This window comes from Mus caroli, unplaced genomic scaffold (assembly GCF_978045245.1).
Source record: "Mus caroli unplaced genomic scaffold, Mus_caroli_1 scaffold_1, whole genome shotgun sequence".
Classification (NCBI taxonomy): domain Eukaryota; kingdom Metazoa; phylum Chordata; class Mammalia; order Rodentia; family Muridae; genus Mus; species Mus caroli.
Window position 1 is genome coordinate 22,151,581 of NW_028227256.1, and position 16,017 is coordinate 22,167,597.

At 38.0% G+C, this 16,017-nt stretch overlaps 1 protein-coding gene across 2 annotated transcripts in view; it reads right to left on the minus strand.

Annotated features, from left to right (window-relative positions):
* Window positions 1-16,017, minus strand: part of Adgrb3 (adhesion G protein-coupled receptor B3) — a 737,533-nt gene that overhangs the window by 10,027 nt on the left and 711,489 nt on the right. For both annotated transcript variants that reach the window (XM_029468446.2, XM_021163961.3), the window contains exons 28-29: window positions 14,712-15,355; window positions 5,382-5,417 (exon numbers count right to left, since the gene is read on the minus strand). In XM_029468446.2, the coding sequence (XP_029324306.1) occupies window positions 5,382-5,417; window positions 14,712-15,355 (680 nt within the window). The remainder of the gene's footprint in view (window positions 1-5,381; window positions 5,418-14,711; window positions 15,356-16,017) is intronic.

Consider the following 16,017-nt stretch of genomic DNA (forward strand, 5'->3'; position numbering starts at 1 on the left):
GTCTCCACATCAGCTCAGCATCCTCTCTTGGATGTGTATCTGAGAGATTCAGGGAGCATCCTGGTATGGACAGCTCAGAGTTTTAAATTCTGTTCTGTGCAGATGGGAGAAAAGTAAAAACTAGGGAGTGGTTATGCACTGTCTGTAGTAGGCTGCTGTCTGGATAGTGAGTTCCTATAACTATGCAGTACCGAAATGATATTTCTAATACCGGTGCTCATGTTTTGTCTCAGGATACCTCATAGACAGGGATCTCTTCATCTGTGAGTCCTTGACAGCTAGCATGCTCTCCAGTAGCTAGTAGCTGCTTATTGAATGTTAACTGAATAAAAAAAAATGAATAGAGAGCATAGGCATATCTTCTCCTTCCATTAAGAACATTTCTCCATTTGAAGAGACATTTACTTTAAAATTTTTAGAATTATTTTTAAGTTGTGTGTATATATGTGTGACTGTGTAAGGGCTTATGCATATGAGTTCAGGTGTCTACTGAGGCTGGAGGCATTAGATCCCCACTGGACCTGAAGTTACAGGATGGTTGTGAGCTATGCATACTGAGCCATTTCTTTAGCCCCAAGGAGCATCTGTGCTAATGACTCTAGCTAGAAGCCCGGCCTTCTTTTTTCTCATCCTGTTCTGCATTCCCACCCCCTCCATAAGTGGTTTTGAGGAACTGAGAGTAGATTTGCAGTAAACTGGTGATTTTCACCTTCAAATTTAGAAGTGTGAATCGCAGAGTTGTATTTGAACTATAGAGGAAAAGTCTGAATCCTAAAGAGAAGATGTACTAGTGTGAATGGATTCTTCGAACAGACAGAAATTGTTAGGGGATGTCAGAAACTCTTTCTTAATTCAACTTAAAGGGCCAGGAGGAGCCGTGCTCACCTGAATCAGAACAAATTCGGTGAATCACCATCTCCAGCCTTAGAGTTTTATAGACCAAGACTGACATTGTCCATACCTCCTTGAATAAACCACCTGATGTTTTTGTTCATTATTGCCATGCAATTCATTCTTCTCTCTACAGTGGCCTTTTGAAATGTGACATTGCTATCATAGTGATAAAAAGAGAAGATGAACACTGAAGGAGCTAAGCCTAATTCTGAAAGCCATATTGTGAGGGGCTGACGAGCTTCAAATCCTTACCAGACTGTTAATAACCTGCATCCCCAGAGTCATGCCTGTTACCACAGAATCTGTGCTCCAAATGTACCTTGGTTTTCAAATAAAGTGTGCACAGGTGGAAGAAAACTAAATGAGTGATACATTTCATTAGTGCCAATCAAGAGTAGATTTTGTCATAAATTTATGATTTTGAAACAGTTTAAATTAATGATACAGAAAAAGTGGATACAGTCTAAGAATAAATTGCTCAAATTGCTTGCCTTCCAAAACATGCCCTGTAAGTATCCCTTGATTGCTTAATGATTTGTACCTACTGTAGAGGGTCAGGGCCAAACTAGAAAGGACCCTGTTTTGAACAAGACCTTTCTTTAAAATAGTGTGCCAGCTATTTAGAAACAAATACAAACCATGTGTTTTAGCTCAGCTTTGTTTCTAGGGATATCAAATTATTCTTTTTTTTTCTTTTACCTCTATTATCTAACATCTGTGTCTGCAGTCCCTCTTTGCTCAACACCATTGAGGAAACTCAGAGAAGCATGGATTTGGTGGCTATGTGGGAAACAACCTAAGATATTTTAAAGAACACATGATTCCAGTGGAAGGAGACAAGGTTCATGTCTGCTTTTGGAAGAGAAGACTTTAAAAAGTTCTCTCTCTCTCTCTCTCTCTCTCTCTCTCTTTCTCCATATATATATATATATATATATATATATATATATATATATATATACATACATATATATATTAACATGGAACAGATATTATTATGCATGGCCATTTCATAATGGTTGTTTGGAATTGTGTTTCCAGGAATTCCTTGAACTTTTTGTATCAACTAATATAAATAGTTTCAGCTGCCTGATTCTTAGAATCACATTAGGCCCCTTTGTACCAGCAGCACACTGGAAGTCATCCTAACCAGATGTCCATTTGCTTTCTTGTTTCTGCTCCCTGTATATATAAAACTGCAAGCCATATATATATATATATATATATATATATATATATATATATATATACAGTCATCTTTGTCCTTCCTTCCCACATTCAATTAAAGACAGAATTTCACAGGTTCACCTGTAATGGCTAGCTCGTCACTTCCTTGCTGGGTTAGCCATTTTAACTGATATTGCAAGTTCTTATTTTACCCTGTCAGTCTACCCTGAATATTATTATAACACTGTCATCTTTAAATTATTTGTCAGCCCATAACAAATTATTTCCCACTAGAAAGATTTAAAAAAGCTAAACAAAGTACAGTCAAACAGGATTAACTTTTTACCTTCTCTTGTGGGGGTAAGATTTTTATGTCATCCTGTATTTCTTTTTCACTAAGCCTTACTTAAGAGAATTTTGACTTCTCATTTTGTGGGCGTGCCACACTGAAGCAAGCCTTCATGCCTTGCCTTTCCTCTGGACTTCTAACTGCCACTTATGTCCTTGGGTTATGCTTGATGTGGCTTTGTTTGATGTGCTTGTCTTTGCAGCTCATAGTGGATCCCTTTGAATTGCTTCATCCACAGCTGTTTGCTGTCTATACTCATGTATGCCTTAACTCAAGTATTCTTCAAAATTTATAGTTAGAGTAAACTCTGTCAAAAAGCTGTTCAGTTTTAATCATTTATTCATTCTGCAAAGAAAATTTAATGTGTGTTCACTGTATGTCAGGATCTCTGCTAGAAGCTAACATACACACTAAGGAAGACATCTTGTCCCATAACATAGAAATAGCATTACCATATTTTTTTTATACTTTCCAGAGAGTAAGAATTAGCATTTCTCCACTTTACAGCTAGTCTATCTTTTGCTTTATTTGGCCAGGAATACAAGCCTATCATAAATGCTATCATTCTGAAAGGACTTTTCCTCCAGCTGAAGTAATGACTAATTTTTTTAAGTTATTATTTTATCGTCATACAATAATTAGATCTCAATGTGACAGTGTTCAACCCAAACTTGTTTGTTTGTTTGTTTGAAATTCTCATGTTTTAAGGCAAAAGAATTAATGAAATGTTAGAATTGGATAGGAGCCTTGGGTAGTGTGTAAGGCTGAAAGTTTGATAAAACGATGCTTTCAGGAGTCCACAGAGCAGCCCGGTAAGGGTAAACTATCTAAGGTGATCATTATATGGAAAGCCCTCTCAGTGAGAAGGGTAGCATGGAGCTTCACATAAATTCAACTAGTTGAGTCCACATTTAGAAAGCAGGTGGGGAATTAGCTTGACAATCCAAAAATACAAATACATGTTGTGTTAGTGTGATAGCATTAATTTTTAAAATTTGTTTGAAACAGAAAACTTGTCAGTCCCTGTAATTGTACATGTATTAAAAAGGGAGTAACACGAAGCTATTAATAGGGGAGACGTATTGTTTCAGTGTTTCTCCCCCAAACTTCAATTTCTACAGTATTCAAGTGATAACTATGACAGTTAAAGAGGTAAGGAAATTACACAGCTCCTATGTTGTAACTATTCTCCACCAACAGATATCTTTAACCTTGTGGTTCTATGTGTGGAATGCGAGGTTTAGCATCTGCTCAGGGAAGCTGCTAGGGGTTGCCATAGAGACTAGCTGGGAAAAGGAACACATTTCTTTTAGCCTTCTCAGTGACACAGTGCTATTTGCTTTCTTCCCAGTGTCTGTTCTTACCATGGAACTCCGGCCAGCCTGGAAACTGCTATGTGGTCCAGGCTGGCCTTAAACTCACAAAGATTCACTTCCCAGGTTCTATGGTTTCTTTTCTATGTTTAATTTTGCTATTAATAACTTGTTTGTAGTGAGGCTTAGTTTTAGATCTAGGTTTTTACTATATTTCCTCACTGAGGCCCAGTGGGTTAATTTGTATGTTCATTCTTTTGTGATAACAGAACAGAATGTTGCTTTCAGGGCTATGCACATGAACACATATGAGCACACATGCGTGTGTGAGCGTACACACACACACACAAACACGCACACAAAACTTATTTTAGGTGGTCACAAGAAAATTCATGTTGTACATGACACATACAAACAGATACAGTTTGACCCTTTATTCTTTTGATACCTAAAGGATTAAAACAGTATTTGTTTCTTAAAGGGCATCAACAGCGATGTGAAGATTGCTAAATAGTTTTAATTTTTTTGACAGATTTGGTTGTTTTGTTTAAAAAAATTAGACATCAATGAAATGTAAATTCCAAGCTTTGTGGTGACAATGAAGTTGTCCAGGTATTTGTGATTTAAGCACTGATGCTGGACTCTTGATAATTATTTTGTAGCACAGAGCCTGAGTTACTACTAAACAAACCCATTTCCCTTGGACTCTTAGCATGAGCCCATCCTTCACCTTCATATTAGATAAAATCACCAAGTTTCACATTGATATGCATTGTACATTGTAGAATAGTACATTCACTTACACAAAGGGAATGATTTAGTCAGAAGTTTCCATGTACCAGGAGGCCTCTATAATTTCAGGAATATCTGTTTAGACTATTGAGTTGTATGTATGCATCACAAGGGTACAGATATGTTGGAGAAATTTATCCTATATTATGCCCAATTATGTCAGCAGGCTATGAATCTCATCCAATTATCAAGCCGCATAAGTGCATTTATGTGATACTTAAAGATCATTAATTTTGTGCTTAAGCGTAAGCTGCTTAGACAGTATCATTTTTGTGACTTCCAGTACCAATACCAGCATCAATATAAATTCAATGCAAATTAGAAAATGAAAATCTTCATCTTGTTTATATCTGTGAAAAGACATTTACCAAACACAGGCACACATCACACCAATACTAGCTACTGGGAAAATGCTGCCGAATGTACACCCGAGACCCTAAGGACAGGAACCACAGTACAAGACAAGAGAGCGAACCGCAGACATGTCCTTGCCTACCCACCAAGGCATCCCCTTGGGATTTCTACAGGTCATCGCTGTAGTAAAACTGGAAAAAAAATGACTTAGGTTAAAAAAAAAAACAAACTTAGGAAATTGGCATTCCCACATCCACTGACTTGAATAGAGTGATTCGATTCCACTATAAGTTATTTACTGCTAACAGTCATAAAGTAGGTCTTTCCTTGACTAGAAAACATCAGTTGAGCATTTCCTTGGAGGAGTCATTAGAACTCTAACCCATTTCCTTCCAGTCGTGGGAACAGTAAGGATCTTCGTTTTAGAGCTCCATACAGTGCTACGTTTGAGCAGTTATAAAGCGATCTTGAATTCAATAATTAAATTTACAAAGGAATACATAGGAACTTACCTCAAAGTCAAGGTCAGAATACCGCGATTTTCTTCTCTGTTAGTTTGTTTTTAGAGGAAGGAGAAAAACAATAAAGTTAGATTTAGTCACTTAAACCAATGGACATCATTACATTCAATGAAAATAATCCCATTATTATTAATAACCCTGTTATATTATTCCATTAAGATTATTTTTCTGACTTGAAAATATTCCATCAGCATGTTTTCATTTTCACCTCGAACTTCACTTAAAGGTGGAGAATATTACATTTTTTTTTTATACCTTAGGTACTAATGCTCATTTTCAGTGAAATGCATTTGCATTCAATCCAAAAAAGGTTCCAGTTTTAACAAAAACCACTTTGCAGACGTGGAGGGCTAAACGTGAAATTGGGAAAATAATCTCGGTACTTTTAGATCTCCCCCAACAGACACCCAGATTATTTTTAAATATGCTCTTGCTTTGTAGCTCAGGCTGTTCTCAGAATTTAGGGGCTTCTTGCTTCAGCTTCCAGTGTTCTAAAAACCACACTTGATGTCAAGCAAACCCTGCCTGCCCGTCTGGTTATGCTCTGATGTTTATATGTCAGTCGTGTACAAATTTCTCAAAATTAGGTCATCTCCTGCCAAAATGCTTCTCGTTGCTAGTTCTTAGGAAGTGAACATTTTTTGTTTGTTTGCTTATTTTTGTTTTTAATTCCTATTTAGTCAAGCAACAGATATTCTACACCCCAACACAGTGTCTCATAGTGTTTCTCTCAGACTCTAAATCTGTTAAACACTCAAATCTAGTTATAGGTACACGTGCATTGATGAAATAAAGTAATTAGTCAGTCGGCTTGATACAATCAGGAAGTATGATTAAAACAAAGTGGATGCGAGCTCATGTGATAATGGGACTTTCATGATATCAGTATGGAGATGGTATTTTTAGCATCTGCTCCAGGAAGCCACCGATTCTTAAAATGGATGAGGTGGAGAGGGAGATGCCTATAAATTTATAAAAAGATCTCCACAGTTTTAGAGAACAAAGAAAATTTCTGCTGTGCTTTTTCTTTAAGTAGACTCCCTCGCCCCTCCCTGAGGGAGTTGGGGAGGAAACCTAAGGGAAATGTACGGACTTTTTGGCCAGATTATGTTTTGTCCCCCACCCCCACCCCCACCTCCCAACTCCCAGCTCAATATCCACAACCCTAACATCACTGGCTTCTCAGGGTTTCGACTGCAGATTTATGGCAGGTCTAGTTGCTATTATGTCTGTTATGAGTGTTATTAAAAAAATATGACTTTCCTGCAGCTAGAGCTAAAATTGTCATTATAAAACCAGGACCTCCTGTGCAGCCTAATCTCAGAACATGTTTTTAGCAGACAAAGGAGGACCCGGGACAGTTCTGACATAATCTCATTGTGGTGAAACTGCTGAGCACAAGAAATCGAGGCTTGATGGAATACTGAGGAGAGAGAGGAAATCGGGAACGCCTTGTTGAAGTGGAAACTAAACATGATGCCCTCTTGTGTTCTCCTTGTCCCCAACAGCGTGCTGCCTTTGTCCTGGTGACATCCTGGAAGAGGCAGGAGTGAAAGAACACATCCAAATAAACCTGGCTCCGCCTCGCACTGTGCAGCATTCTGCTAGACTAAACGTCAGCGCTCCCATTCTTCTCTCCCATGCACACCCAGCCTTCTTGGCACTGTGGTTCAGCAAAGCTTTTTCTTTTTTTTCTTTAATAAATATGTGTTAAGAAAAATCTAAGCATGGACAAATTTAATTAAAAGCAATTATTATAAAACTTTAGTCATGAGCTTTTGTTTCTTCATCTGAAACGTAACTGATGGAATCTTGCAAAAATGGTTCAGTCAGCTAGAAGACAGAGAGAGCCTTCTGCTGTATGCACCGAGGGGCTCTCTGTTGCCAAAGGTGAAAACGACCATATGTTGCTGCATTTGTTTTGGATCACAAGGCAGTGCTGCCTAGGAATTGAGGATTTGGATGCATACACGGTGCCAAAAAGCTTTATGTTATAGGAGCAAGAAGAAACTATGGGAACCCAAGAGCCCCAGCAACAGATTCCAACGCCTATGTCGACGTGCAACATTTTTCTTTCTCTCCCATGTAATTTCGTTAAAATTTAATGCTACCAAAGGGCATAGCAGGGCTGGCAGGCTACAAAGATTAGATGAAGGAATGAGCAAATTTTAATCAAAACCTGGTGATGGGGTGTGGTGGAGCTGGCTACAAAATAAATCATGGACGTTTAAAGATCAGATAGCATGGAAAATGTGTCAAGCAATCAAATAAAATGTGTGTGTGTGTGTGTGTGTGTGTTGTGGGGTTAGGTATGTATGGCTACTTCCCCACAATACTGAGTATTCCAACCTATGTGCACCTAATAAAGTGTTTTCACATTGGAACATACTAACCAGACTTCAGATGGTTGGGAAAACAGTGTCATTTTATGAATGAATGTAATTAAGAGCCAGAGAAGTTAAAATAATGTGACCAAGTCACCCAGGAGGTAAGTAAGTGATCTGTGATCAAAACTCAGGTCTGCTTCAGAGTCCAGTGTTTTCTACATAAGATCTCACCAGCTCCAATATGTAGGATAATATTTTACAGACAAGATGTCTGCAGCATGCTGTTCTGGAACTCAGCAAGATAATACTAGATGACCCTGGGAGTCCGCATTTCACAGTAGTGGTACTGAAATATGTTAGAAGAATAAAGCAGGGTCAAATGGATTAACCATTTCAGGCTAATTATATTTTGAAGAAGAAGAAGAAAAAAGCCAATTTGATGGTGTTTATTTCTCAGAAAATCTGTGTTTGGTAAAAACAAAACAAAAACAAAATGTTTATTTAAATAGATAATGAGGCAATGCTACAATAACAAACAGATGTGACTCTTGCTACTGAGAAGTTCAGTTTGTCTTACGTGTCAGATGCTCGTAGTACAAAGTGGAATATCAGAAAGATCCCAATGCATTTTGATTTTGCCTGTGTCTACCCTGTGTGCATATCCATGAGACGTTCTGGGAAGTCTTTTGAGGCTACAGTGTGCTGAGACTGTGACCCACTTACATGTTTATTCAAATGTCCTTCTGGGCCTTGTAGAAGGCCACTGTAAGGCGTAAAAGTGCTTAGAAATAAAGACAGTGTTTGCTTGTTTTACATGTGTGTTCACATGTGTATACACAGGCTTCTGGGTGTGTATGCATGTATGTGGAGGCTAGAGGGCCTCAGCTGTCCCTCAGCTACTGTGTGTCTTTTGGTTTATTTGTTTGTTTGGTTGGGGGGGGGGGGACCAGGGTCTGTCCCTGGTCTAGATTTCACCGAGTATGGTTGGGCAGAGCTCCAGGACCTTGTCTGTTTCTATCTTCCCAGTATTGGGGTTATACACAGGTGACACTATACCTGATCAAGGATCAAGGGGCTGAAATGAAGTCCTCACGCCCTCAATGCAAGCTCATTCCTGACTGAGACACGCCCTCAGCTCTGACCACAGACTTAAACAATGAGAATCAACTAAGCTACTTGATTTTTTTTCACAAATAGTTGGGTAAGTCTTAAGAAATGTTACAAGTAAAATGAAAACAATCCAATGTGATGTTGATTTGTGTGTGTGTGTGTAGACATAAACCATTCTGTCTATGTAGCCTTCACTTCCAGGTCAGTTGAAACACACCCTCCTTTCCTGTGCAGTACTTAAGAGACGTCTTTCTTCCCTTTGCAGCTTCGTTTTCGCAATACTCCACTAAGAACTCATCCCAATTGCATTATGCTCTTAATACTCCATTACAATTCTTGTCAAAGGCCTCTAATGAGCTCCATTTGGACAAACAGCAAGGTCAATTTTCCACCCTCCTCTCTCTGGCCTCTCAGAAGCTGTAGAAAGTTAATCACTTCCTCATTAAAGCTCTGCCTTTTTCTTGCCCCTCCTCTCCCTCCTTTCATTCACTGCGGCTCCTTTTGAAACGTCTGTTGCTGCTGGTTTCCTATGCCCATTCTTTCTAAATGTTTAGCTGCTGAGGTCTACTCCATCCTATATGGTTTCATGGATTACATGGCTTATCCCTTAGGCTTTAAATTGCCACCTTTCAATATGCAAATATCCCCTTTTACGTGGTCTTTCTCATCACTGACAGTTAATAACTCATCAGCCAAGACAGAGGCTTAGAATAGTCCCTCCTTTGTGCGCATCCCTCGCCTTCCATATTAAGTCCACTCATGGGTTGCCTATTTGATCTCTAAAAGGTCTGTCTGTCTATCCCCTCTTTGTCACCCACACCTCCCCATCTCTAGTCCCTTCTTAGCTACAGAGCTCCAGCATTTGGCAGAGAATCTATCACAATAGTGTGCAGTTCTCCAAAATTATCAGTTAATGCTTGAAGGAGTGTAATAAGATAGCCCCAGAATTCAAACCAATGTGACTTTTGTTTTATTGTTATTGCTTTAAAGAATAGCCTGGGAGAATTTGAATAACCAACCAGCCTAAAGATAAAAAGAAAACCACTCCAAGTAGGCAAGTTGGCAGCTAAGAGAATCAAAACAATTTATGAGGAAGCCATATCTTTTACTGATAGAAGGGAGAAATTCTTTAGGATGATTTAATAGTGAGGAAACGTGCCATGGCCATGGTCCCAGGCTACTGAGAGGGCCACTTATTGCATATGTACCCAAAGGGGCTTCCACACACAACTCTTGTACAATAATGAATAATTTCTCAGAGGGACTATGTCATTATTTGTGTCACTGAAAATTAAACTGGACAAGACACTAGAAGAATCACAGCAAGTAATGAATTTCACTGACTAATGAATGGCAATATGAATGCCATTAAAAAGTTTCTATTATAGGATGAGCAATGGACTCACTCACAGGGAGGAAAGCTTTGATAACAAATCCATTAAAAATAGCTGTGGCAATGGAGTCTGGGAATAATTAATTATCTGAAATGGCTTTTATTCGAGCTAATTTTGTTTGTATGTCTGCATAAAAGATAAGATTCTCTAATCCAGGAACAAAAACAAAGCAATAATGGGAAAGTTTTCCTTTTACCAGGCCAACATGAGAAAATATAGATTATATGTAAAAAATGAAATGTGGTTTCTGCATGGGGTCAATTTTTGATGTTTTCTGTTTGCGACAGTGCTTCCCGGTTCCTAAGCGAGACTATAACATTCTGTGTAAGTTCTTGACTATTGATTTAGCAGTATTTAAGCTTCTCCAAAGACATTCTAAGTGTGATACCAATGATATAATCACAATACAGCCTTACATCTGAAGTACTCCTTACTATCATCTTCAAAGGCTTTTCATGTAATTTGCTCCTAACGCCAGTCATGAGGGAAGCGCCACTGCAGTGACATCATCACTAAAATATTTTACTTTGGGGAACCGTTATGCAGAGTGCTCTGTACTCCGTATCCAGCGGAAAACCTATAAAGGTATCTCTCCACCCACTTATCAATGCAGTGAGACCATCTGAGGTCCTATCCACATAGGGAGATACTTTGATGCACGTAAGCCCTCAGAGGAGCTGGAGTAACACAACTTTCTGTGTGTAGTAAAATAATGCTGTGCTATGCCATATAAAGTTTTGTTCACTTTGAACATGGTTTGTTGATAAGTGGCACTCAAACAAGACTTAGTGAGAACACAACAGAAGCCACTCCTGCTGTATATGAGGTCAAAACGTTCCATCTCCCTGCCAAACCCAGACTTTCCTGCTGGCCGAATCCAGCCAGAAATCAGTGACACGTGACCCATGCTAACCCTCAGTGATCAGGGAAGGGGGTAAAGGATGGGCCATGACCAAGCAGGTGCAGAACACACAATAGTCACAAGCTGTTCAATAGCTATCAGTGCTTCAGACTCAGAAAAAGCTGGTCAACGTTGACTAACAATAATGCACATGGACATTTTCAGAAAAATAAACCAACAGGAAGCACTACAATCCTGAAGTCGTGCTGACCTGCCCTTTAAAAATATATAACATTTCAATTATTCATCGAGAAATTCATAAAATGTATTGATCATATTCACTCTCCATCTCTCTCTCTAACTCCTCCCAGGTCCTCAGTCTTCATTTCCTCTCAACTTCATATTTTCTTCTCTCTTTTAATAGCCCCTGAGACTAATTTGGGTGACCCATAAACTCATGAGGGTGGGACCAGCCACTGGACCAGAGCCAACTGACAAGGTGGTACATCCTTAAATAAAACTGACTCTCCATCCTCTAGAAGCCACTGACTGTCAATAGCTCTTCAGCTATCGCTCAAGACTTATGAGCATTTCCATGTTAAAATGCTGACTGGCTTGTTCTTATGTAGGTCTTACGTGGGCTGCTAGGAATTCCTGAATGTAGCAACCCTGCCATGTTGAGAAGTCACTTGCCTTTTTGTAAACAATAATGAACTTATAATTTTTAGACAGCAAATCAAAAGAACTGCATTCTAAAGCTTAAATTTGGGATCATGCTTAGAGTCATGATATTTCCTGGTCATTGTTTATCCGTTCTTCTTCCATATACATCATGAACTTGATATATTTTGCTATCTGAAGGTGAATATTTAAAGTGCTGAAGGCAGTGTTATCTTCATCTTAAATAAAGCAGTTGCAGGACATCTTGGTCTGGATCATTTATGAAAACTCAAATTCTAAAAATTTTTAGAATTGCTTAACTGGTTCATTCTGGGAAAGAACACAATTAGGGCAACGCTGTGTAACAGAAATAAAGACAGAGTGTAATAAAGAGCATGGGAAAAATCTAGATACTCTTTTGTGCCAAGGAACTCCTTGAATATCTTAAACACTTACACCCAATAATTGGGGGTTAGCAGAGCACACTCCCATGGAGGCTGGAGTCTTTTCTGCTGGCACTGCAGCAGTTGGGAGCCTCCCCCTCTCTTTGTTGCTTCTTGCTTACTTAGATGAAAGCTTCCACCCACTCACCCACTCAGGTCTCTTTGGCTTTCTTTTTTTTTTTCTTTTCTTTTCTTCTTTTTTTTTATTTTTTTATTTTTTGTACCTCAACTTGTGTCTTGAATGCAGTTTCTCGTGACTACTGTATTCTGTGCTATCAACTATCGGTGTTTACCACCCTCTTCTTCTTGCCATCTCTTTTGGAGAAAAATGCCTGAGTTCATGGCCAATCTCCACATTCTAGCCATGAATAGACCATGCAACTGCTTGTCATCTTCTGCTGTACCAGTCTGCCAGGTTGTGTGTTCCTACATAGTTAACCTTGTTTCATTCGGAGGGTCAAAGACTTAGATGGACTTATTACTTAGACATTGACTCCTTGAACAAACGCTTTTACTTGAAGATTATAACAACTTGTCTAAGTGTTGGGAAGATTAATTAATTCATCCTTTTAAGGTGATTTGAGAATCTGTTAACAAAAACCTCTATAAAAATGCTAATTTTTATTATTCATTGTATCATGTACGTATGTGTTCTATATCAGTTATTTCCCAAAAGGTCACCTAAGCAGTTACTATTAAACTTTTTTTTTTAATGGAGAACTAAATTTTATTCTGAATTCTGAATTTCCTTTTCAAAATATAAGCTTTGTGATCTCTAAGTAATTGAAATGTAGATCTTTTGTTTGACACAAACACATATGATTTTTATGGTTAAAATAACATACAAATGGTGTTGATTAAAAATAGGGATATAGAGGTTTGAAAAAATTACAAGGTGAACTAATTGATACTTGGAAAATATACTTTGTTGTACAAATACACAAAACATGATCAATAGCTGTATCAGTTGGTTTCTGGGTCTTAAATGTAAAACATATTCACAACACCCAAATTATTTTAGTGTAGTTCCATTTGAATTTCTACAGTAACTTTAAGATAATCATTACATAGAAAAAGCTTCCATATTTTCATTATTACTTTTGATATTATATTCATATATATATTAAATTCTCTTAAAACCCTTTGCAATTTTATATGAATATTTTGTAGCTTATGCTTATGTGGTCATTATTGTAATAGGCACATTAATATCTCTGAGTTAGGACTGAGGTAGCAGTAGCAATTTTATTAGTTAAGAAAAATGGATTCTTTTGTCCAGAGAGGATGCCTGCTACTCTAGAGTAGAATTTGATTTGCTGTCCCTGTCTATACCTTTGATTCTGAAAATGATTCTTACATGGATTTCTGCAGAAACCCTCTTGTGGTTGAGGCTGATTCAAAACTTAAGACCCTTTCTTTCTCGAATCTGTTTATATTCTGGCTTTGGTCTAGAGTTTTCTTGTTCTACTTGAGAAAACTAGAATTATATACATTTCATCATCTGTTTTAATTTGGACAGAGTGAAATATATGGCTTTGAGAAATCTGAAGGAGCTATTGCCTTTGGGTATGTTTGGACCATAGATCATACATTATTAGAATAACTCTGATGGAAAGGCCATATAATCAATTACAGAGGTTTTTCTATAAATAGTGATTTATGCAACACACACATACATGTGTGTGTGTGTGTGTGTAAAGCACATTATCATAATTGAGAGTATATATGATAAATAAGATAAATAAGAATACATGTGGGGTGTTTTTTATAGAGTATATACTAGGGTAATGGAATATGGCAATAGAAAATCAGGTATACTTCTTGATACCTACTTCTATAATCCTATTACAGTAGGAATGAGGATGATAATTGTTAATAATGCTCTACTTCACTGAGATGAAAAAAGATGAGAGTGGTTTACATTGTTTACTGCTGATGGCCTTATGAAGGGCAAAGACTGTTGTCTGGCTCGTAGTCCTGAGCCTTAGTATATTTAGAATATATACTTTGAGTTTTTAATAGTTAAAGATCAATACTTTTAATGGTCACCACCCTGTAGGATTAAGAACAAAACATTCATTCTGAATAATATTGATGTAACATAATACTAATTCGTTTATAATCAGTGTAGTGGCACAACCCACAGAAACGTCTCAACTTCATATTAACAGTCTTATAAAAGAAGATTTAGATCTATCCTTGAATCTGTAACACAATCCAATTACTATTTTATGTTTTACAATGCCCTGTCATGTCAGGGAAACCTCAAGAGGATCTGCTCTGTTTTCTTTACAAATGTTCCACATGAGTCCCATTATGAGAGAACTAGGATTGATTGTTATCACCTCAAACACGCTGGTATCCTTTAAATAACATCTTCAGTCAGCAGACTCAAATATACTACTAGAAAAATTTTCTGTCCAAAATCTTAACATAACATCAGAAACTGCCAAAACTAACAGAGATCTTCTCTAATCCCAATACCATGTGAATCAGCCTGTACACCCTTCAAATATCAAGGACCTAGTTAACCTCTTCTGACTCACCTCTAGAGAACTCATTGATATCGTTGATCCAGTTTCACTTCTTGACAGTCCCACATTATCATCCAACTCAGAGGCCATGAAATTCTTCACAGCTGTGCGAGGCTCAAAGGGTAAATTCTGCATATGTTCCTGGGGTGCAAGATGCTGATCTAAGTTCATATTAAACTGGTCCATCACTGGGGGATTCATATTGAATTCAGGGTTTACTTTGTAGTGTAATAGCCTTTCATGCGGCAAGGTTTCCATGCCAATATTCATCTTGCTCTCCTCTTTCATTGATGGCTGGGTGCTTACAGAACTTCTAGGCATCACAATATAGTCACTTTCCATCATTCGTTCTTGGGGGTGGACAATGTCCATATCGGCCCCTCTCAGATTGTCATCCGTGCATAAGTAAACAGTTCTCCGCAGTTCAGTGTTCTCTTTCTTCAGACACGGATTGCTTAGCTCGTTCATACTCATAGGCATGTGCAGGCCTGTGGGCTGTTGAATGATGACTTTGGAAATGACATTTCCAGGCAATGTTGAGTAGCTTAGCCCTTCAGGGTTTGTTCCCTTTTCTTCCTCATCATCATTTAGAGAAATCCTGGAGAGTGTTCCTGTTATGGTTGCTGCGCGGCAGGGACCGATATCCTTATGAAGCACTGCAAATTGGAGTAGGGTAGTTAATAAAAGCCTTTATTTTTTTTTATCATTATATGATATTATTTTCCTTCCTACTAAGCACTCTCCTAATAAAGTAAAGGAAAAGTAATCTTTTAACAATTTATTTATACTTTTTTTGTTCATGGTCCAGATTACTGAATTGTTATTGATGTCCTAATGGCACCAGAGATCATGAGTAGACCATAGCATATCTGAAATCTGATTAATCTGTAAGGCATTTTCTTAATTAGTGATCAAGTGGGGAGGGCATATTGTGGGTGGTGTCATCCCTGGGTTCTATAAGAAAGCAAGCTGAGAAAGACAGAGGATGCAAGCCAATAAGCAACATCCCTTCATGGCCTCTGCATCAGCTCCTGCTTTCTGACCTGCTTGAGTTCCAGTCCTGACTTCCTTGGTGATGAACAGCAGTATGGAAGTGTAAGCTGAATAAACCCTTTCCTCCCCAACTTGCTTCTGGATCATGATGTTTTGTGCAGAAATAGAAACCCTGACTAAAACATGTAGGAAACTATAAAACATCTGCTTTTGGAAGCACAAAAAAATTTTCAGAAGGCTAAACTTTGCCTATTATTATTTAAAATTTGAAAATATAATCGTAATTGAGAATTAGCACAGAAGTTGAAAAACAGCTAATTATGGA